Source organism: Camarhynchus parvulus, chromosome 1 (genome assembly GCF_901933205.1).
Source record: "Camarhynchus parvulus chromosome 1, STF_HiC, whole genome shotgun sequence".
Lineage (NCBI taxonomy): Eukaryota > Metazoa > Chordata > Aves > Passeriformes > Thraupidae > Camarhynchus > Camarhynchus parvulus.
The window spans coordinates 75,152,387-75,176,234 of record NC_044571.1 but is presented as its reverse complement, the minus strand read 5'-3'; the positions used below and the strand labels follow the sequence as shown (position 1 = coordinate 75,176,234).

At 39.9% G+C, this 23,848-nt stretch overlaps 1 protein-coding gene across 4 annotated transcripts in view; it reads right to left on the bottom strand.

Annotated features, from left to right (window-relative positions):
* Positions 1-23,848, bottom strand: part of PDGFD (platelet derived growth factor D) — a 138,005-nt gene that overhangs the window by 41,219 nt on the left and 72,938 nt on the right. The window contains exons 2-4 of one of the 4 annotated variants that reach the window (XM_030965383.1): positions 17,633-17,819; positions 13,465-13,645; positions 12,701-12,742 (exon numbers count right to left, since the gene is read on the bottom strand). In XM_030965383.1, coding sequence (XP_030821243.1) covers positions 12,701-12,742; positions 13,465-13,645; positions 17,633-17,819 — 410 coding nt within the window. Of the gene's footprint in view, positions 1-12,700; positions 12,743-13,464; positions 13,646-17,632; positions 17,838-23,848 lie in introns of all 4 variants that reach the window. The other 3 variants (XM_030965298.1, XM_030965538.1, XM_030965457.1) reach the window with 3 other exon arrangements.

Below are 23,848 nucleotides of genomic sequence, written 5' to 3'. Positions count from 1 at the left end.
CCTGTAAGTCTGTAAACACTGAATCCCAGGTCTCACAAATGCTGTTAACTGTGTCACTCACAGTGTTGCCAGGAGTGACAAGAAAATGAGAGAAAAGATGACTTCCATATAATAACTTCTTGGCTACATCTATATTAAGTGGTAAAATGAGGTAGAGATTTATCAGATACAGTGTGACTCATTCAGACACAACTATTACCCAGTAAAACAGAGTGGCCACAACAAACTGCGCATTAGAAACAGCCCAGGGCCTGTGCTAGCTCCAAACTAGCCATGCTAAAAATGTGATGGGTGCAAACAATCTTATGCCTATTCCTTGACTTACATACATCCCATTGAAAAGTCTCTGCTGACAATTCTGGATACACAGACTTCCTTATTCAAGGGTCTGATCCTGCAAGAGCGTGCATTTAAGCTTCATTTATTTGGTTCACAGCTGGACAACAACAGTGCCAAAAATCAGGAACACAAAATGAGACAATATAGTGCCTGATTCCTACAGTCTAAAGAAAAGTTTATTACTGTTTTTCACAAAACATGACCTAAGGACTAGATCAGGACAAAAATATTGATTGAAAGGAAGTGCTTTTATAGGTGCCAAGATCAGAAGTATTATTTTAAAAAACCAGGCTTCTTCAGGTTAGGAAAGGGACCTGGAAAATAAGTTTTATCTGCCACAAAATACCATTTTGTACAATTTTGCTATATTCCTGAACAAAAACTATTAAAATGAAAAAAAACCACCAACCCTGTTGTTACCAGTCACAGAAAAATTGGAGGTTATTTGATTCTGCTGAAAATGATCTAACAAGAAGATACGCTAATTCCATGTACCTAAAAGCTATTTTTAGCTTTCAGTGCTACAGATGAGTTGCAAAATCTGACCCTGTGTTGTTACAGGCTCAGACCTTCTCTAATTAAGCTCTGACTAGTTATCAAACTGACAATTGAGGAAAACAGAACTGAATTTTTCTTGGTATTACAAGAGATAGGAAATATGATTTTTTTTTTTTTTTGGCATGACATGTATGTTCAAAATCAGTTCAATATGGAGAGAAATCTGTGGGTTGAAGTAGAGACAAGGTTGCAGGCAAAGAATGATGAAACAACCAAAGCCCCAGGCTGGAGGAGGTGTTCAGTTCAGTAGCACAAAAGCTCAGCAACATGCTGAGTTATTTTATATAACAGTGCCATTTAGCCAAAAATCTTCAACTAAGATTTATCCTATCAAGTCTAAAAATGACAGGAACCCTGCAACTAATAAAAGATGTGCATGTAAACATACATGTGTAAGGGCAAACCAAAAACACCCTGCCATATCTGTCACCTATTTTATTATGAAGACATGCATGGACATTATCGAGTGCTCAGGGCAAAACCAAAGGCTGTAAATCTAATAAAGACGCATGCATACAAAACACGAGTCAGATTTACACAGCACCATGACTGTCTTTGGAAATGTGGTGTAGGCTGTGAAGGTTATTGAAGCCAGAACCAATGTGCTGAGCAAACAGCAGCAGCCTGCGAGCAAACCAGCTTCCCCAGCAGGGAGGAAGGACAATCTCTGATGACCTGTACCGGGGGCTACAGAGTCAGAACCAAACTAAGCTTTGTTAAAAGGAAGTGTGGAGATCCCAAGAGCTCCAGTCATCACTGCCACCTAAGAAGGAAGGCAGGGATGAGAACAGTGACAAGCTTTCTCACACCCACCAGACCAGTGGCTCAGTGAGGTCTGAAGCTGATTTTTGTTCTTTCACCTTCCTGGTTTGGAATCTGGGACTGCTGTTCTCTATTCTGTAGGCATGTAATTTCTTACACTAGAGAGGACCCAGGTAAATCTGGCAGGCACAGGAAAAGTGAGCATCCAAAGAAAGAGCACAGCAGACAAAATCTCTTTGTTCATCACTCTTGGTCGGACCATGCAGCCCATCCTGCTGGCAGTGTCCCAGACTGGAAGCTGGAACACCACCTCCTTCCGTAGTGTCTTTTAGAAGTTAATTGTGCGGCATTTTACAACTGATGTGCCTGTCTTTGAGCTGAGAAGGTCTCAGGCTGTGAGCAGGTGTTAGGGCACTGGTGGAGCCTGGCCTGGAAGACAGAAACCTCCCTTAGGTCATGATGCTGCATCCAAACCCATGGAAATTGCAACTGCACGCACAGCCATCTTCACTGAGGACATGCAAAATCACTGCATGGGTATCATAACCCAACACAAGGAAAGTCTGCTGTGGAAAGACGTAGCCTAAACTTAATGTGTTTCTAGACTACACGCTGAATGGAAGAAGGAGCCTAGGAAACCTGGGAGCCCAAAGATGGACTGAGCTGACAAAAGAAAACCCATTAAAGGACACATTCCCAGGGTTAGGGTAGACAGGCTGGCAACTGTCATGCAGACCTGCCTAAGACGTGTAACCTGATAGGTGACACTGATCCCAAAATGATTTTTGACAATAACACCACCCTGGTGATGCCCAAACCACCAGACCCAGTTCCGTTCACTACCACAGAGACATTGTAAAAAGTTAGGAAAATCTGGGGCAGTTCTGATAAGAAGATCAAAAACTGTGAGGGGATTAAATAGCCTGATTTTTTGGATAAGATTAAAAGCTAAATATGGACATCTTTGCTTGACTAAGCAAAAACAAAGAAGCATGAAAGCACACAGCAAATATCTAAGGGAGATATACACCCACAACAAAATGAATAGACTTCTTTATCATAAATCAGTAAGAGGTATAATTGCAGACAATGGTATGGCATTAAAAAAAAGGAAATTAAAACTTATTATGAAAGAAAAAATGTCTTTGCAACAGTGATTTATTAATCCATGGTTAAATATTCTGTATGTGCTTGTTATATTTAAAAATTATACTATATGATCAAGTAATGAATTTATAATACAGAAGATTCTCATCCTGAAGGAAAGTTGACTGAATCACCTCACATCAGAATTCTAGGTTTGTCTGCATTAGACATTACTGGAAAAAAAAAAGCCTAAATTTAGATTAAGTAATCTTAAAACAATCAGTATCATCTGATCCAGAGATGTAAGTAGTCTACAGCAGTTACAGCTGCTGCAACAAACAAGGCAAAGATTTATTATGTAAGCAATTAAACACCCATTATACACAATGCATTGTGTTCCGTGGCTTGCCAAGAATGACAAAAACACATTGAACAGTGCTAAGGCTGAAAGAGACTCTGCAACCCAAACTCAGCTAGAACAGTACAAGAGCAGGATTGTGCTGCCAGGCTTTGCAAGGTGCTGACACACAGTCAAATAAATAGTATTGGAGGAGCACAGAACATGAAGTTGTGCCTTCGAGCCTCTCTCTACACAAGGCTGTGAAGACACGCAATCCTTGTTTTGATTTAAAAGACAACTTGCAACCAACACCTGCTGTGATGGATTTTCACAAGTTCCTCAGTGCAGCTGGAGGTCTAGCATGTTTCAATGCACCATACCACTTTTGATATTTGCTTCTGACAGACTTCCAGAAGAAGCAGACTGACTTCCTACTCTTCTCCAACACAGTTGGTACACTTAAATTAAGCTGTGCACCTTTGTCTTCTGTAGAAAATCTAGAGCAGAGGCTGCTCAATAGGAACAGGGCCTGGGAAGAACAGGCCATTTCCTCTTCCCTTGTAGCCATGGTAGAAAGTCAGACTAGTGTTGCCACATTGAAGATCCAGGAGTAGTTAATTAACACCTCTTTGCAGCATTGCAATAGAATTAAAATTTTTACAGAATCAAACACAGACCCTCTCTTCTCCCAGAAAATCTTCCATTTTAACTACATTTTTAGAAAACACCCTCTAGATTTACCAAACCATGTTCTTCATATTTTATGAACATTTCACATGCCAAAATTCTTCAACTGTTTCTGAAGTGGAAGTAAAGGACAGAAAATGGATTTACAGAGACAGCATTACATCCTCAAGGGAATGGTCTAAAACAGTCCTGCTTTTCAAACAAACAGCTCATGTGATCGACAGGTTAATAATGAGTGCCATTAAAAAAGTCTGACAGCGTAAACTCACCTCACGTTCATGCATACTGATGTGCTGTTTAGGGTTAGTTAACAGGGGAGAATGGTTGGATGTACTCTCCTCTTTAGTGCAGGTACAAAAGAGGATCACAAGTCTACCAGCAGCACTGACTGGGTGTTTACGTTGGCTCAGTTTGCTACTGCATTTGCCAACTCTTCTTCTGGTGTCTTCTTAATGGTCAACTCCAAGCAGACAAATTAGCTATGAGGCCTTTCTATGTCTTCTAACAGAAACTGAATTAAAGCTGTGACTGGTCTGTCTCTTGTACAGTGTCAAAACACCAGCTCCAGGATATTTATATTTTCTGCTTATTTGCACAGACATGGGAAGCAGAGCCAGTGAACAGGGCGGTCTTTGCCTTCTCCCAGGTTATGCTCATTATGGCACATAAAATGTACCCCTCCATTTCATGCACTATGATTTTTGTTGTTGGATTCATCCTAACTTTCTGCTACCTACACATATTTAATGTTAATTAAAAATACTGCTTTACTCCATGAGAAAGCTGTCCAACACACCTGGTAAGTAGAATTATGGATTTTAACACTGGCAAGCTCTAAAAAAAGCCTTAAGTATTAAATCTTTTTAAAAACTGACTGATTTACCCAGAGCAGTTTTAATAAACAATACCTTTAATATCTTCCATCCATTTTCTAACCAAAATTAATTCTAAAAATTCCTAGACTACCAGGAATCATTTATTTGTTTCCTTTATTAAAACAACTACATAAGAGTTTCCCAAGTTTGGGAATGGGTTTAATTTCTTACTTGTCCAATAGAACAATTTTGCCACAACCTGTATCATGAACTCTGGCTCACTGGAAGTCTGATTTTCTTGTACTCTGTACTTTTGTTTAACAGAGATTTCTTGACTATAACTGACATTTGATGAACAGGGAAAAGATTAGCTTTCATACTGAATTTTTTTATGCATCTGGGTAAATTATGACTAAAATGTGATTATAAACCAGGAAGCAATATAGGCGTGTGTCCTGGTTTCAGCTAGGCTGGAGTTGATTTCTTCTCAGTAGCTGTTACAGTGTGGATTTGGAAAGAGAATGGTGTGGAAAACACACAGATTTAGGTTTTTGCTAAGCCATGTTTATCTTAAGTCAAAAACTCTTTTTTTCTCTCCTAGTCTTATGCTGGGAGGGAGCTGGAACAGCTGACCCAAACTGACCAAAGGGATAGTCCACACCATAGAACATAACTTTTTGTTTACTGTTTATTGTTATAATTATTACTGTATTTTACTTTATTTTCAATTATAAAACTGATCCTGTGTCAACATACAAGTTTTACTTCAATCCTCCTCCCCATTCCACCAGGATGGAGAGAGGAGGGGCATGAGTGAGTTGCTGTGTGGTGCTTAATTTCCATCTGGGCTTAAACCACAACAGCATGAAAGCTAACAGGGCAGATGATTTACTGTGAATCTTCCCACATGCCCTCACTTAGTCAAATACAGTGGCAAGATCATGGCCAGTTGCTATGATACCATGGCTCCCTTCATTTAATTAAAATACTGAAGTCACTGTTCTACCAGTACACACACTTTTGAACAACTGCAACATTCCTGTGACTCTAATCTGCTATTCATACATGCTACGATCTCATTGCTAATACAAATGTGTGCTTCTTGCAATCTGCATTTTCCAATTTACTTCTGCTGTATTTTGCAAGAAATCATCCTCATACTGAATGAGGCTTGTGAGTCTCTGATTATTTTTGTCTAACACGGGTAAGTAACCCTCTTGTACTGCACATGATGATCTTTTCCTGTTGGTGTCTTTTGTTCCTCTAACTTATCTTGGAAAAGTGGAAATTTCCTCTGGGTCACCAATTTCCTCAGGAATTCTTTAAACAGGTAAGTTCTGACTGCAGGAAATGCAGTTCTGCAAAATCTAAAGCTGTCCTAAATGAACCTAAATGTCTCTAAGTCTTGTTAGAATCAATTACTTGAGACAGGACAGGATACTGGATTTGAAAATAAAACATTTGTGTTTGTACAGTCCTTTGAAGGTGCAAAGCGCTGCATTTCCTTGTTCTTGGCCACCACCACGAGTTTGGTAAATTGTCATCCAGTGAATAGCACAGGACTGGAGTTAAGATGTAGCATTTTCAGCAGGAATTGGACATTAACAGGACTACTGCTATGTTAAGACAGATCAATGACAACATTCTGCAAAGAAGCCACACTTTAACTGAGCTGTCAACAAATCAAGGACAGAGGAGAGCAAATGGCCAGTTCTCCCTCATGCTGTTCAAACAACAAAACTGCCAGGCACACATGCTTGCAGCTGAGAAAACACAAGCATTAAGGTCTATTTTCCTTTCTGATTAAAACAATTGTTTTATCAGTTGAAGTCTGACAGCTTCCAGGAGCTTCTGTGTGTTTATATGGTCCCATTGCTTCTGGTTCTGCTATCTTCCATGCAAGAAGGTCTGTATTTCCCTGGCCACAACTCAATTCCTCATTCACATTCCCAGTCAACTCTTTTCACTTCTGAAATATATTCAAACCCAGTCCTCAAGTTCACAGCCAGAGGTTTTGCCAAAAGAGGTTGATCTAGGGAAATGATCTTATTTTGTCTTGCTTTCCATCTGATCCATACCTGCCCTCCCTCCTTTCCTGGACAAAGTCTTCCTATTTCAAGACCACTTCCTCTTTAAAATCTCCCATTCCTTTTCCTCTTTTCCTTCTGAACCATGCCACCATGACTCTTCTGTGTTACTCAAATCCTTCCTTCTCTTCATTGCCGTGTTAAAAATGTTTCCCTATTGCCATTCACCCTCTTGAGTCCAAGTGAAATTGTATTCAAGTGACTGTAAAGAACAAGTGACATGGGGATGCCTTCCTAGTAAAGAGGGAAGCCTCCTTCTTTCATGGTGTGCTTGCCAAGTTTGATACTGTTAGTCACAGCCTCTCTGTCCTTCGGTTTTGTAATTTTTCCTTTAGTTTTCAAGAATATTTGCTCATCTGGGGCTTCATCTACCTCTCCCACCACGGCATTTTGGTGTTTCTGCTGCCTTCTCTCTCTCTCTGTGGATTTGACTCTTCTACTATGCGTGTTTGCCTTACCCACAAAAACCTTTATTTCTGAACTTGGACTGTATTTTACTGTCTTCCTTTGTCTTTGGTGCTGCCACTGTTTCACTGACATTCCCGGACGATCCTATATCAGTCCTTCCCTCTAATACTAGCAGCACTCTCTAATGCCAAGCTGGCATGTGATTCCTCTTCTCCCTGAAACCTCTGAATTTTGAATGCCTTTAAAAATTAAGACACAAAACAAGGAGACTCCCAATGAAGTTTAAAATTTAGAGAGTCACATAGCAGAAGGGTTGGGACCCATCTTAGTGTCTGAAACAAGAGTAAATATGGAAGGGGCATCAGACCTTCAGAAGACCTGCCAAGACAAGCACTACATTAGGACCACAGCCTAGGGGACAGCAGGGGACAATGCAGTCTGGGACAACAACAGTGAAGCACTGGGTCATGTCAGGTTTGGCTGCTCTGGCTGCAGCCCCCAGGCTGCCTGTGACTCATGTGCTACAGTCAGCTGGTGCATCTCACATTTGAAAACCTGCAAGTTTTCCCACCCTGGAGGAAAAGAGACTGGGTGGACAAGACTTAGGAGTTAGCCAGTAAAGGTTTAGGGTTTTGGAAGGTGTGACAGGATGCTGAAAGCGGAAAAAACTCTTGAGTTTGATGCAAATGTCGGCATGAATCTTTTAATTAGAAACTTTGGCTTTCCCTGGAGCAGCCAATGCGGCCTGTGAAACTGACCATCCAGACACGCCTTCTGAATCCAAGAATACCCTTTCCTTATTGCCAAGCTATCTGACTACCACTTTTGCCTTTTTTTTGAATCCTTCACTATCTTTTGTTCTGCTCTGAGTGCTGGAAGAACTGGAATTTGCCAGCCTACCACACTGCTTTGCTTTTCTACCATGCCACCTTCCTTTCTTCATCAAACTTTGCTAAAGCACAGGTTAGGTCCTGTGAATTAAGCAGCAGCTTGAGGATTGCTGGACTCTCAGGAACCCTTATTAAATGGAAAGCATTCCTCCTCCTCATATAAAATTACTCTGAGATACTCCATGTCTCAAGATAAACTAAGAAGTAATATCTCTCTTTAACATGCTGTCATCTTATGTTGGTGTTTAAAATTTTTAACATCTTCCAAACTAAATTAAAAAAATTAATTTTGCATAGATAATCTCTTAAATTCCCTGCTTATGTGAAGTTGGAGAAGTAACATTAAAGATTTTGAGCAAGCCTTATCTAATTAGAACCTAGGACTTAATTACTTCTCTCCTGAATGATAAGCCTTTGGGAAATAATTTTATGAGGACAGTATGCCTTGAGCAAAACACAGAAAATAGTTTTCTGTCAAAACTTAAGAAAATGGAAGTTTCATCATATAGATGGTTAACTGTTTTGCACATGGGTTGTATTTATAAAGTCAGGCAACCAAAACTGAAATCAGAGAAAGTAGCAGAAGAATTGACAAAAGGTCACAATTAAGTTCTTCTTTCTTCATTGTGAAATCTATTTCATGTTCAATCACTTTATTAACCAAGACATGCCACATCACCCCATGCCCTTTCTTTAGTACTCCCAGCAATTTACTGGGATTCCTTCTGTGGATTATCTAATAGCAGGGAAGGGATAGATGCACCATTATCACTCCTGTTGTCACATGAGATATATTACATGGAGTTTGAGGCAGAGTATTTTGTCCTGGATACCGAAATGAATTATCTATCCATTTTGTGAAAGAAGTGACAAGCTAAAACAGAAGTACAGCAGCAGACTCATACACCATCCAGACTGGCTTCAGTTTAGAATTAATCATTCCTTATGATCTTTATGGATCTGTATTCCCACTGGTGAGTCTTTTTATGATCGTGTTAACTCTTAAGGGCATTTATTTATTGACTTATTTAAAAAAACCCTTAAGCCTGCTGCTGCACTACTTGGGCAGATAAGTGTAGTAAAACACAGGGAACCAGTCACTTAATTCAGAGTGATAGCAATGAGTACAAGTTCAGGATCAGCTTCTTATTTTTCCCATTTTCATTTTCTGATTGCTCTTCCAATTTTGTTTGTTTTCTTCTGAGCTTAACTGGCAAGTATTAAACAGTATAAGCCTAGAATTTGAGCAAACTTTGACTGGTCAATATTCTTTGCATGGGAAAGTGAATTTTATTGTGGTGTCTTACCCCTGTTTGTAACTAATGCTCTCTTTTTGATTATAGGTGTGGTGACCTATATACAGAGTGTTTAGCAGAAAGCTATTCCCTGTAAAATTTCACATATGGATCCAAACTCAAAGTTCCTCCCTCCTCCATTCCATTAATTTTTCATGGCTCCCTTATCTAAAAAACTTCATTTTTAAACAAGCCAAAACTACTTAGGATTTAACATCTTGATATTTTGATGCATAAGCTTATCTTGGGACAAATGCTGTTATGTTCTCCTGTTCAATACCACATACACAAGTATATGTGTATGTATGTAAAAAAGATGTATATGTATCCTTACACCTTTATATACATACATGTTTATACAAGTACATATACATATGTTCCTAGTTTTTTTGGTAGCCTATGTTTCCAATAATGATTTTAGTCAAAATTCCAAAGTATAGATTTCATTTAGGATTAATCAATCAATTAGTACAGCAATGGGAATTTATTGTTGTAAATGTATAACAAATATGTGCTGTTTACAATAAACTTAAAATAATGTTTCTAATTAGCAAATGGAATCCGACATTTTCTAGCTGTCTCATTAAAATGAAATTAGATGCAGAGTTGGAATTTTAATTCCAACATTCACCTTTATTGTTGATACATGCTCCTGAATGAGTTCCTAGACTATTTCACTAAATGTCCATGCAAATGAAGTTGTAAAACATGGAATCGAATCTTGTTAATATCCCTTTCCAGAATTATGACATTGAAAGAAATTCAGAAGGAAAAAGGGGATTATATCAATTTATCCTCCTCTACTTCATGGATTTCTACACTGTTTGCTGTGAATGATTATGTCCTTAGCGTAAAAGTAATGTAAGAAAAAAAACCCCAAAAACCAACAACAATAAAAACCCCAAACCCCACAAACAAACAAAAACAAACAAAAAAACACCACCCTAGAATACCTCAGTTCCTTCTATAACACAATTTAATATTTCTAAGGCAATTCAAGGAAAGGATTAAAAATATTAAATAATGGCTTTAGGTGATAACGGTAGGGAGGAGTTTCAAACAAATTTGCAATCGCATGAGGCCGTGCCTAATAGCTGTCTAGGTCTTGCTCCAGACCATTTCTGCTCCAGATCTGTGAGCCTTAAAGAAAAAGGCAATTTTTGAAGAGGTTTAAGGGAAACAATTCTCTATGTGGATTCCCAGACCAAGCCAACAAACCTGGGCCTTTGAACGTGAAGTGTTGAATGTAGAGACCAGCTGTGCACACCTACCTCCTCCTGCAACCAGCACACAGGAGGAGGGACTTTTTTCAGAGAGGTTAGGACAATTTTGATTCTTAGGCAACTTGAGGTCAGCAGTGGGAAGTGGGACAGACTCAACTCACTAATGAACTCCTGGAGTCAGGTCCACCCTGGAGCTCCCACTCCAGGGAGTGCTACAGCTTTGTGAAGGAAGAGCAGATCTGGGACAGGCAGCAGGCAGCAGCATGCAGGACCTGTCTTGTGCCTTCAAGACCCCCATCACTTCTCCCCTTCTGCCCTTCTGAGTCCCTCAGACCCACAGAGGGGAGAGCAGAGGCAGAGATGCCAACACACAGAGGATAAGAGGAGGAGGAGGAAGAAGAAGGTGGAGGGAGACAGCCTTGGCAAACAAAATTTGCTAAATGCTGTAATTAGATGGTCAGACTTTATTGCACAGATTTTTGTCCCCTGTCCCTTAGCTTATATTGGGACAGTTAAATATTTACATGTATCCATACAGTTTTCAACCTTATATTGTTAAAGACCATCCTTGTATCTTTTTTGGTCTAATTTTCCAGAATCAGTCTGAGTTCTAATCCCATCGAGCCCTTTCATCCTACATGGAGTGTTTACTTCCTATTGCCTTCACAAAAGCAAATGGATACAAGTGATGCAAGTCTAACTTATGTCTTCTCTAGAAAAATAATCCCCTTTTGTTTCTCTAAATAGTACTGAAATATGCAGTTAATAGAAAAACAAGTATACAAAGATAGTGAAGGACATTTCAGCTAAGCTCTCTGGTGCCTTATTTGTGCCTCATGTAGAGTGCTGACCTAAGTAAAAGCTTGATCTGCATCAAATGTAGTGAACTTCACTGACTTCCTTGAAGATTTATTAATGAGAGGCCAAAGAGTCAGGCTGCCACACTACTTGGCTGCATGAGTAACTGTAAGAAACTCACCCAGTCATTCTGGCATGATGCACAGAAGATGGAGCTGATCAATAAATTCCAAATCACTTATTTTCTCTGGAAGATTATCAGAGTCTTGTATACAAATAAACAACTACCATGCAGATCCAAACTCCAAACATAAGAAAAAGCACAGGAATTAAGAGATTTGAGAATATCTTGTGCACCATGTTCCAAGAAAGGCCTCAGAAGTAGTCCTTTGTTGGAGAAGGTTACGAAGGGAAGGAAAAAGGGCAATGTAAAAGTCCTTAGTTTCATCTCATAGAAAATACCATGTTTTTGCATGCTTCATTAATGCTCCCTGGTCTACTGACTAGAAACACACAGCGAGTCCAACCTTCAGGGGTCAGCAGTGCTCAGGATATCTCTGAACTGCACTCTAGGCACTGTGGGGACTATGGAATAAGGGCTGACTCTGCTCAGAATTAATCCTGCACTTTTAGGTTGTATGGTTCGGAATCTGAAGAGCAGCTAACTGAAAATCAGCCCCCATCTCACAAATACCACCAATCACCAGGGCTCTTCTCTGAAATAAAGCAATATTTCATTCAGAGGGTGCACTGAGAGATTATTCTTGTAAATAGATTTGCTAGATTGCAAATTCTCAGTTTACTACCTAGTTTTGAAATTAGATAAAGTAGCCTTTTCTGAGCTTTCCAGTGCAGAGAGTCCTGTGTTTTATGAGTGATAACATTCATTTTTGGAAAGCCTAATACTATCAGACTATCTGTATATTCTCTGGAATAAAACTTGCTAAATGCAGCAGAGTTTCTGTGGCTGTGCCGAAATACAAACAGTATAAAGAAAGGCTGCTGCTTCACTCTCATTTTTATGCCCAGTGGCCTTTCATAGACTGTTCTGCCTGAATTTGAGTTTTAGTAGATTATCTTCAAATTAGAGCTCAGGATGTACTTAAAATTTAATGCCTTCCTCCACTAGAAGCCTAACAATTTAAATGCAAGGGAGCAAAATCTTTATAGCTTTGCTCTGTCTTGACAATGTGCTGTTTATGGACTCTTTTTAGCATACACAGGCATACATGCATGCAAAGCCAAGAGGTGGAAGTGAAATGACTCAAACAATGAATCTTTCCTGTTAGAACATTATTGCTATTCCAGGCTTTCTTATTCTTGTTAAAGGACAGTGGATTTAATAAAAAGGGAATAAGAAGTGTGATGGATAGGAAAATATAATGATGACAGTATAATAAATTATTGCTTACCATTTCCTGAGTGTTTGCAAAATCTGCCTCTTTCGAGCTACACTGCACCAAAAGCATTATATTATTAATCAGGGCAATACAAAGGAATACATATTTGTATCAAAATCTACTTAGGTGTACTGATCATTCCTGCTCCCTAAAAGCAAAACCAAAATAAAAACAAAACAAAACAAAACAAACAAACAAACAAACAAAACCCCCAAAAAAAAAAAAAAAAAAAAAAAGAGGAGATTTTCATCTCATTCAAACAGTACATGATACACTACTAATGCTTCTGCAAATACAGAGGTATGTTGATATCTGATTAAAAATACAGTCTGAGCCTTAGCACACTGTCTTGAATGCAGACTTTTATTGAATACATTATAAACTACTCTTTATCTGAGAATCACAGCCATAACCCCTCAAGGTATTTTTATTTGACCTCGAATGAACATGAAAAAGGGGTTCACAGAGCAGCCATTTCTTTGCTATTTCTGCAGCATCTCTCAAGGCAGTGGCAGTGCAGCTTTAGTGTAGAAAGTGTTAGTGCTTCTGAAACATGTAATTAGAGTAAATCTTGAACTGAACTTGACTTTATTTTATATTTAATGACACGATCTCAAAATTACTTTGATCTGCATTAATGCAGTTGCTGGAATAAAATTACTTTCAGTCATTAAGTGTTTTGATCCCACATTTAGCTACACCATCCAGTCTTCAAGAACTGATGCTCTTTTACACTGCAAGCTGTCTCTTACCCCTATTACACCTAGGAGACTTACCACTAGAGAGTAACATATCTTGAATCCAGGTTTAGCCACAAAGTAGTCATCGGATTTGAAGGTTATCTTTATGTGATTTGTCCTTGATGTTATTCTTGGAGGTACTTCCTTGTGTCCACACCACCGTCCTCGAATAACTGTGCTGGTCTCTGATACATCTTCCACTTCCACGAAGTCATACCTGAAAAAGAGTATGAAGAATTAGTTTCTGCTGACTCTGGTTACAGAGGGTGCTTGCAAATTGACAGGAGCACAGCTGGAGACACAAAGACATCTGTCCCCTGTTCTCTACTCCAAAACATCAGACTAAATATTACAAATGGTGGACAAGTTTGTGTGCCACTAAATACACTCAGCTGCAAGCTACTGCCTGAGTGCTCAAATGACTGATTTCTGTGCTCCTGGAACATGACAGTATTTGCTACCACGTTAAAACAGCAATAAGAGGCACTTGCATGTGCTTAGTATACAGTAAGCATATACATTGCGTTTCATGTGGTGGGTAAATAATTTAGAGACCTGGTAGAATATTATTTAAGGCAAGCTGCCCAACCTGAGCAGCTGCAAGCACTTGTGCACTTTCTGGTGGTCACCCAACTCCCTGCAGCAGCAGCAGCCACAGGCGCCAGCAGTGTCGGTCAGAGGGCTATAGAGGGGCAGCCACTGTGCCAGGAGCAAAGGGAGATGCTGGAGGGACACAGGGCAGTGCATGATACTGAAAGGTGCTTTTTAAGACCTTCCTTGTAGGTGGCACATTGCTCCTGCAGCTGGTTTGGAAAGATTTATGTCTAGCTTTCAAGCAGGAAAGCATGGTGCTGCTCTGCGTGCTGCAGTGGGGAGTTCATGTGCGTGCTGCAGTGGGGAAAATGCAATAGCACATCTTGCTCTGTGAAAAGTCACATCTTGGCCAGGCACCCATGCCACAGCAGGGGTCCCTGAGCCCAAAGAGGGCTCTGCCAGGAGCAGAAGCCACTAAACCCCAGGGATGAAGGGACACAGTGGCAGCACTCACTGCTCCAGTCTGTGCATTTGCCTGCTTGGGTATAAATGACCATATAAATAAATACATAAATGAATACAGTTATTGAGCTGGAGAATAAAGGGACAGAGAATGAAGTTCTGCTTTTACTAAATCTACGACAAAATATCTCTCAATATCTTTGGAGGCAGAATTAGGCCTCACACGTTGCTGCCAGTGAGGCAGAGGTGATGACAAGAGGGGCAGCTTGAGTGCCATCCTCACAGTACAGTTAAGCCTTAAAAACCTGGAGGTCTTTACCAGGAATATTTTCTATTATCAGAGCATCTGCTCCCTCCAAAGAAGGAGTTCAGGACTGTTGAGTGATTTTTGCTAGCAATGCACTGCTTCCCACCCTCAAGTCTGTGAGCCAAGCACCCTCCTCCCTGCACAGTTGTGGGAGCTGAATAGCTCTGTAAATAACAGACCTGCTTTTCTTTTTCTGCTGAGAGCCCATGAGATAAAAACCACAAGTACTATAAGTACTATGTGGCTTGATAATATCAGCTCCACTGCTTTTCTATTCACCAACACCAAATTGCACAGAACAGAAAATAACAGATCCACTATGACCACTTAAATCTGCCCAAACTCTGCTGAAATATTCTTTTTTTGAAGCACATCAAAATTTAGTGTCAGGCAGAGGTAAACTTGTCTCAATCTCCCTCCACCATCCCAAGCTCCCACTCCTTGATGGCAATGGATGTGGTACCCAGCAGAGCTCACAAGCATCCACCCTGGCTCCCTGGGAAGCATGGAATTGTGAATGCCTATTGCAACACAAGGGGCTGTGGTGTTCAGCAGCAGATAACCTTGTAAGCTTTGGTGAAAGCTGTCCTGACTGGTCTCCCCACTTTTGGAAGCCAGAAGCCAGACTAAGCAGAAAAAACAGGGGAAATCCATGGACTTTCAAGGATTATATCTGCTTTCCACAGCAGAGGCTTTGCTGCAACGATCATGGAAGTAGTTGTATTCTCAGTTGCTTCTGTGCATCCAAGGAGCCTCAGAGGCCGGGTAATTTAATTGCTTTTCAGAATCATCTCTTATCAAGTGCCTGTGGAAATGCTAACAGCACTTCTTGAACATTCTGTAAGACCTTGAATATTTCCTCTCCTTCTTCAGAAGCTCTGAAGAAATATAGCTCTGCTAAAATATACCTTTTAATTCCTCAGCCTGAATGAATTTCAATCAGGTCAGTCTTAATAGTATGCAAATTACAATAATTAGCATTAATAAAAAATTGAAAGAAAACACTAGGAAGTTTCTGAAGAAAAAAGCTTAAGGTCAAAAGCAAACACAAAAGCAAGGTAAGGTGCAGAGGTCCTGAATTACTTGTCCAGTATGCCTTCAAGAACATGCTTGGCTCTGGGCAATCATTTCAATTAAAACAGTCCTGGCTGTCTCTCAAAAGCAGCACTGCAGGGATTGTCAGGGACTGAAGCTGCAGAAGGGATCTAGTTTTGAAAAATATATTGAGCGTTAGCAAAACATCCAAATGCATACGGTATTCAAGAGACTTAAAGCCATCACAATCTGTCTGACCAAAAAATTCCTCCCTCTGGAAGTAATACTACCCAAACAAAGGTCTTCCAGAAACTCTAGGGAAAGTTTTCCTGCAGAAAAGGATGTGATATTTCTCCAGCACTATGGATGATGGAAAGTCTTTGCTTTTCTCTGCATTCTAAATTAGCTGCTCTGGAAAAAGCAAGCAGACTGTCTTCCAAGATGCTCTCCAAGCACATAATGCCAGTAACAGCTTGACTTTCCCTCACTGTGCCACCACCTTTGATGGCTTTTGACAGACAATACTTCATCTTTTTTTCCACAGTAAATTAGCCCTCTGTTTCAAAGTTGCAATGCTTTAAGGTCAGCCACAGTTTATCCACTATGTAAATATTAACAGGCTGCTTCTGTGTGCATTAGGCTCTGAATCTGGGAAAGCATTTGGGGTACTGGGAGGTTACTGTTGTTACTGACTCTGCTGCTGATCTTGGACCAACATCACCAGAGCAGACCTGCCAAGGAGCGGGGAAGGAGAGCCAATTTTAGGCTGCATTCTTTTATTGCTACAAGGAAAACAAACCTGCAGGAATGGTTCCCTCTATCAGTAATGCAGAAAATTTAACAAAGAAAAATAAGGAAAAAAATCCATCCTGTAAAATGCCTGCAGAGATGCCAAGTCCTACAAACACAAATTAATTGACAAAGATAAGATAAGAAGAGGCTGGGTGTGCAGAAACACTAACAACCAAGTTCTGTGCATAGATAAGGTGTAAGTAACAACATGATCACACAGAGTTGGAGGCTGAGAATTGAGCATTTCAAGTAAGCAGCATCACAGCAATCTGCCTTTTGGAGGGCATGGGAATCCTGAGCCTGTTTTCTCCCACAGAAAAGAAAGCTGAATAACAGAAATATAAACACATGGATTTATACTGTTTTAGTGAATGCTGGCAAGATTTACCTCTGTACTCTACTAATGCAAAACAGTTTATCCACCTAGGTTAATCAGCCAGATCAGCTGAACTTAAGGTCACTTTTGCTTAAAAGTGACATTAAAACCAAAGCAACTGGGATATGGTAGGGCAGATTTACAGATACATCAGCATGCATCAGTACACTGACGTTTGTGGACCCACATTAGAAAATTTTAAAAGGAATTGTACCAGTGAAGAGTAAAAATACAGATAAGCAAGTAATTTGAACATAATACTATTTTTCAATACATTTTTATCTGTCCCTTACACTCCAATATAAATGCTTACCTACTCACTCAAACCTTCCAGAGCCCTCCACCTACTGAAAAAGATGTTTCTTGCCTGGCTGAAATGCGACAGAGGTGATAGAGGACAAAATCCTATTAAAGTAGCACCTATGTTGTTAGACAGCTGGATTTGAGCATACAAGTACCTTGTGCTTAAAATGTTATAGAAGGACTAAAACCTGACAAAACTGCTTTGGGTCCAGCACAGCTCAGTTTATTTATGATCTCAAAGACCGATTTCAACTGGGAGGGCCCCTTAAAGGTCTGTCCTCCTTGCAAGGACATCCTAAACCCATCCAGAGATGCCCCGATTTTGCTTTGCAGTCTCATGCTAGTGAGCTCAAAGGTATTAAGAAGCCTTTGGCAAACTTTCACTTGGCACTCACCTGCAGATCTCATTTTCGGGTTCCTCCAGCCCAAACTGATTATCAAAAGCCAGCTGGATCCTGGTGCTCTCTGGGGAGTGGAGGCGCCATGTCAGCAGGAGGTTCCTGGGGTAGCTGCTGGGGAAGCGAGGACTGTGGATGCAGCCGTTCCCTGCCACGCTGATGGTCTCCTCCTTTCGGTACAAGTCTGTGAGGTGATTGCTCTCTGTTAGTAGTCACAACTTGTAGAAATTAGTATGTTGTTCCAGTTACAGGAAGGCAAAAAACACAACAGTTTATAACACAGCACAATTATTATTAGCATTTCAAGTCTATAAAATGTTGGGTCTAGGAGTAGTTATTATTAAATGGGAAGTACATTGTGTTTTCTCTTAATTCAATCCCCTATTAAACAGTAAGAACAACAGAGCTCAAGTATATAGAATCTTTATTTTACAAGAAATTACAATTATTTTTTTACATTTATATTGATTATATAAGTTCATTCTCACCACTTTGGTTTTAAAACAGAATTAAGCTTTAATAAAAGCTGGAGAACAATGAAGTAAGAAAGACTGAAATGAAAAATGTAAATAATCTTGCTTCCCAAATTTTGTGCTCTGGGGAGCAATGCCCTCTGAACAAAAGCAGCAATGAAGGACTGCAGAAAAGTGAGTATGGGTGAATTTAAATTTCTTTACTGTGTTTAAGTATTTCCTCCCAGAAACATGTGTAAGGTCATGTTTTGATTTTATTTATACGGTTTGAACCATTTTCTGCCTATGGTCTGTTTACTCAAACAGCTACTCCATGCTTATACCAATGTAACTGAGGCCAGATCCTATCCCATCAACCATCTTACTCAGTAACTTCAAGACAAATAGCCAAGTCTTTACTTAATTAAAAATTCCACAATTTTTGCCTGAGCAAACATTCAATTGTTCCTAAAGTTTACTTTTACCGAGGTAAAACCTCTGCTGCTGTAAATCCATGGCTCCAAGGATTACAGGAACTGTGTCAAAACTCAGATCTCTAAAAGCCAAAATATCTTCTCAGTTGCACCATGCACTTCCACTGCTAAGCTGTTTCTGATATGGGAATTTGAGTCAATTTGCATCAAAGAACTGCAAACAACCATTCTTCTGTGCATTGACAACTTTAGCATGGGGAAATTTTGAGGATCAGAAGGCTCCAAGGCAACATTCAGACGACAGCAGGTTTCAGTTCCCTGTCAAGACATGCATCCCTGAGCCTCCACATGTGGGACAGCTACCTGTGTTCCTTCCCCACATGATGTATGGGGATCTACATGAATTTGGACACTTGTTTGCATGTAAACACCCGGACTCTGGTGTCTTTATCTTAAACTGAACATCACTCCACTCTGCTGAATGCCACACCAACCTCCAGTTCCACTGCAAGCAATAGAAATAGAAAACTGGTTCCTTCTCCTGAATCTGGTTACTGAGGAAAAACAAATGAGGGAAAATATCTCCACCAGGCCACTCTGTGAACACTGGAAATACAAAACCAAAGCAACCAGCCACAGCCATCTGTCACACACACCAATCTAAGTCTTCACTTTTAAAATAAAAGCTAATGTGTGACTGAATTTTTCTAAGATCTTTATATGAAATAAATATACTTGTTTTATAAATGCTCATTGAAACCAGGAATCCAGACAAATGGTACAAACTTCTTGATTAGTACATCTATTTTTCAGGTTGCTTTTCACTGGTTCCTGGCTGTAAATACCTCCCTGCATGCAGCTGTAAACAAAGCACGGTTGTCTAACCATTCATTGTACTCTTCTGACAGCACAGTAATTCTAGCTCCAAACAACCTGAAACTCAGAAGAAAAAAGTCTATGTTTCTTATAAAACTATCTCCACTGATCTAACTGTGACATCTTTCTAAGATACTTTCACACTCTAAGCCACCCTTTCTAAACAAACACAGCCCTAGTTCAAAAAGTGCAGAACTAGTCAGTTTTGTTTCGTTCTGCTTTAACCAAACAATTTGCTTTGGAAAAGTGCCAATTTGGTGAAAATAAAGACCACCCACCTATTAGTTTTGTTGCGATTTTCATCAGGGACATCTAGACTGAAGTCTGTTTTGTATTTGCTTTTATTCTAAAAAAAGGACAAAAAAGACATCTGTGGGGCTTTTTTCCCCTGATCTGGAATGAAACAAAATGTCCAGCCAACACTACTGAGCTCTTACTGAAATCCTGAGGACCTCTGAACTCTGAAAACACCCAGTACACTATGAGGACACTATTTCACAGGACTTTATCCAAAACGTCCAAGAAAAGGGATAAAAATAAACCAGATTTGATGATAACAAATCTAGTGAAAAACAACCATTCCCTAAGTCGGAACAAAAGTTACTGCAGTAAAACATGGCAAAACTCATCCTGTGCCTGAGAGTCCATTACTCTTCTTTCTTGAACAGCAAACTATTGTCATTTTCCCTCTGTCACCGTGCACTTCACTGTGTGGTTCAATCTGGTTCATGATTCTGAGGGAAAGGTTCCCTTTTCCCGGGCAGTCCTAGCACAGGCTTTACTCTCGTGTCGTCAGCTGCTGAAATTAAGAGTTCTGGAGACAGTATCTCTGAAACGTGCTCATACATACACCCCCAAACAAAACATCTGTGCACACAGCACACCAACTGAGAATGAACACTATTTTCTCTCTTGTACATCAAAAAGAGGGTCTGTCACAGCTTTTCATTTAAATTAAACTCTGAATCGTACAGACTACAGTGCTATGCCTACAAGGCAGTCACACCTGACCAAGACCAGTGCTGAAATGTCACGGCTGGCACAGCTCTGCAGTATCCAAGTTGTACAGGTACATGAAGCAATAGAGCTGCACGTGTTATGAAGCTTATAAATCAAAGCACAGTGACTTGTTATTTCCATCATGGTAAACGCAGCAATTATAAAGTCATTGTAGAGGAAAGGCTGGAGAGAAGCATGGGGAGAAAATTCTCACTATAGAAAAATTAGAGATATTTAAATATTCCACTCTGAGGAAAAGCCCTTTCCATAATGGAATAAAGTATGTTTGACAAGAATGGCCATAAATACTATTTCTATAGCCCACATGGGATGAAATCTAAAGCTATTCAGAGCCTTCACCTGATGCTGGAGCAGACTCTTCAGGAGCTCTGAAACAGCCTGATTCCCTCTCATCCTCCTCACCATGCACTAAATTACAACTTGAAGTGGTGTAGCCAGCACTGTAATCAAACACCACAGAATTTTCTAAGGTGATTTTCATTAGGATTTCACAGATAGAACACAGTCAACACAGAGCTGCTCCCAGGAGGTTGGCTCCTCATGAATCATCAAGCATCTGGGAAACAGCTTGAGGAGATGTGAGCAACTCTCGTACCTTTTGTATCAACAAAGCTATGAGACTAAAATAAGACCTTTCCAAGCAGACAAGTATTGTCCTCATCAAATACACTGGGGGAGCTCATGGGAATCACACATTCACCAAGGAAAAGTTGGGACAAAAAACACTTAATAAAAGATATAAGCAAAGGAAAAGACAGTGCGAATTTCAAGGCACTGAACTGTCCCATGTTGCAACACAACCCAATGCAGCACTACACCGTGTCCTGGATGTCACATTCTAACTGTATTCCATAATGCTTTATGGGAGTAAATAAAACACGACAGTGCATAATGCACTGCCTGTCACACTTACTAAAAAGCATATAAAATAATTTCACAATGAATAAAAGCAGGTGCTAAGTCATAAGGCAAAAAGGCCATTTAGGCCATAAACAGAAGGAGGATATTCTAGATGGCAGAAGCCTCAAACACATCCTTGCACTGGGGGAGAAAAACTATCTCATAAGGAAGATGAATGGGAAGGAATCTGGAAGACATCCTTTTTGGTGAGGCAATTCCCTTAGAGAGTCTGAGCTGATTGTGAAGCAGCTTGCTTTATATTTTATTAATCTGAACTAATCTCTCCTTTTTTTTCCCTCTTAATTCTTTCGCAACCACTAATTTTAAACATAATGGCATACATGATAGTCCAGCTGTCCAAATTAGAGGAGCTCCCCCTTAAATACTCAAGGCAACTGCATTTTCCGAAGTGTTTGCCTTCCTCCCTCTGCAAGGAGCGCAGCTGGATGTCAGAGTTGGAACTGGGATGTACAGTTCAGTATTCAGGAGAATGTACTTGTCTCAAGACAGTCCTCACCATGCATGCCCAGTGCATCCAGTGTTTCCCTTTCCCAGCGAGGCCATGCTGCAGGAGCAGCAAGAATCAGAAAGATGAATTTCATCCTGTGTTTTCTCCGGATACCTGTTCTTCATTGTGAGCTTTAGCAATATATCAACACTTTCTTCTTAAAGTTACTCCTCCTAGTCATGACATGCCTATTACTACAGACAGAAGTCTGCTTGTATCATCATCACCATTCAACAGGCAATGAAGTCCTTCACTAAAACAATGGTAATAATAATTTAAAAAATCCCAACCAACCTAAAAGGCAATTTCTAACTGATAACAGCTAATCTGACATCTGTTCTGTAATATATCCAGCAAGGAGAGTCTGTAAGTGTCAATTCCTTTAGAAAGAAGAAAAATTGAGAAAATTACCTTGTCTAAGGACCTAACCAACAATATGGAATACTTAGCTCCACCCTTTAAGGTTTCTGAATTTCAACACTTCCAACACTTCCTAAGGTGTTGTTTTGTTTCTAAGTTTGCTTCTGTCTTTCTTCCGCTTGGGAAAGTTGGCCAACCAACTTTGATACAGCAGTAAAGGCTGAAAAAATACATATTCTGAATGTATTATGACAAGAAATACACCCTCTGAAATGCCATGGAGCGCAACCTCATCAGCTCATCCCTCTGGTACAGCTGAGGAGAGAGTTTCTGAGAGCCATGGTGAAGTTCATTTTATTACTTATGAAAGTATTTGTTATTTCAGGAAAGGACCTTGGGATTTTGCACGTGGGGGTTTTCCAGATATAACTCTCCTCCCCCACTGCTGTTGTCTTAAAAAAAATAAAATACAGCAGTCAGTGGTTTGCCACCAGTTTTTAAACAAATGAGATAACCTTCAGGAAGAATAATAGCTCTTCAGCTCCTCCAGTTAAAAATTAGCCTGATCTAAATAGCTGAATCCACAGAGAAAGAACAGTAAAACATTTTTGAATCCAGACCACAAATCAGCTCATCTCAGGGACAGGAATGCCAAGCGAGTTGTATTTATGGTAGCCTGTTTAGGCAGTCACTGGCTTTTTTTTACTCCCCACACTCCTGCAACAAGCAGAAACTTTGTTATCCATAAGGTTCAGTGTAAATCAAATGAAAAGATGATACAGTTCATTGTTGAAATAGTGTATGCCACAGCTGGTCACAACTTGTTGGGAAGATGTAAAACTGTAAGATCATTTTCCTTGCTAAAAAAAGAGGTTTCTTTGGATTTGCCTTTTTAATTTTTTGTGGGTTTGTTTGTTTAAATGGATATAAACAATAAAGTGAATCCTAGACAGTGAACACAACATTGCACTTCTGCTCTCTAATGCAGACTGTAATCCTACATGGTGGTACCAGTCCTATACATCTCTGTCCTTTTAATGACAGAGGCCTAACTCACCTAAATCAGCTCTGCTACCATCACTATTCACCAGCAGTTCTCCAAGAAGGCAAACCAAAGGAGGGAAAGGATTGGGATGGCCAGTGATAAAACAGGTATAGCACACTCCCAGCCACGCTAAAAAAATCCAAATTGTCTCTTATAGAGGCACTAAAATGAGAAACAGTCTATCTGGTATAAAGACGTGTATGTAGGAATACATTAAGGCAGCGGATCCATCCAAAACATCACTTCAAGTTGCTTTCAGTTTTATACAACTTCAATAACCCCATTTATTTCAAGAACACAACAAACCCATAGTTAAGCACATATATAAGGAGTTTGCTGGATCAAGACCCAGAAAAAGAGAATAGCATTTTAACACCACCTAATATCTCACTTACCACCCAGCAAATGAGCAATTAGAAAGTGAACCTAAATCCCACAGGAGCTGATAAAAGACTATCAACTTAGTTGGTTTGCCACTGGACTTCAAAGAAGCTCCAGGTACCTGTTCCTTCTCTTATTAACAGGCCTCTTCTTTTTATCAGGAGCATGAAAGATACTTCAGCAGTATCACAGTTCAAATCTAAAACACAACCTGTTCTGTCATGATCCTAATATCAA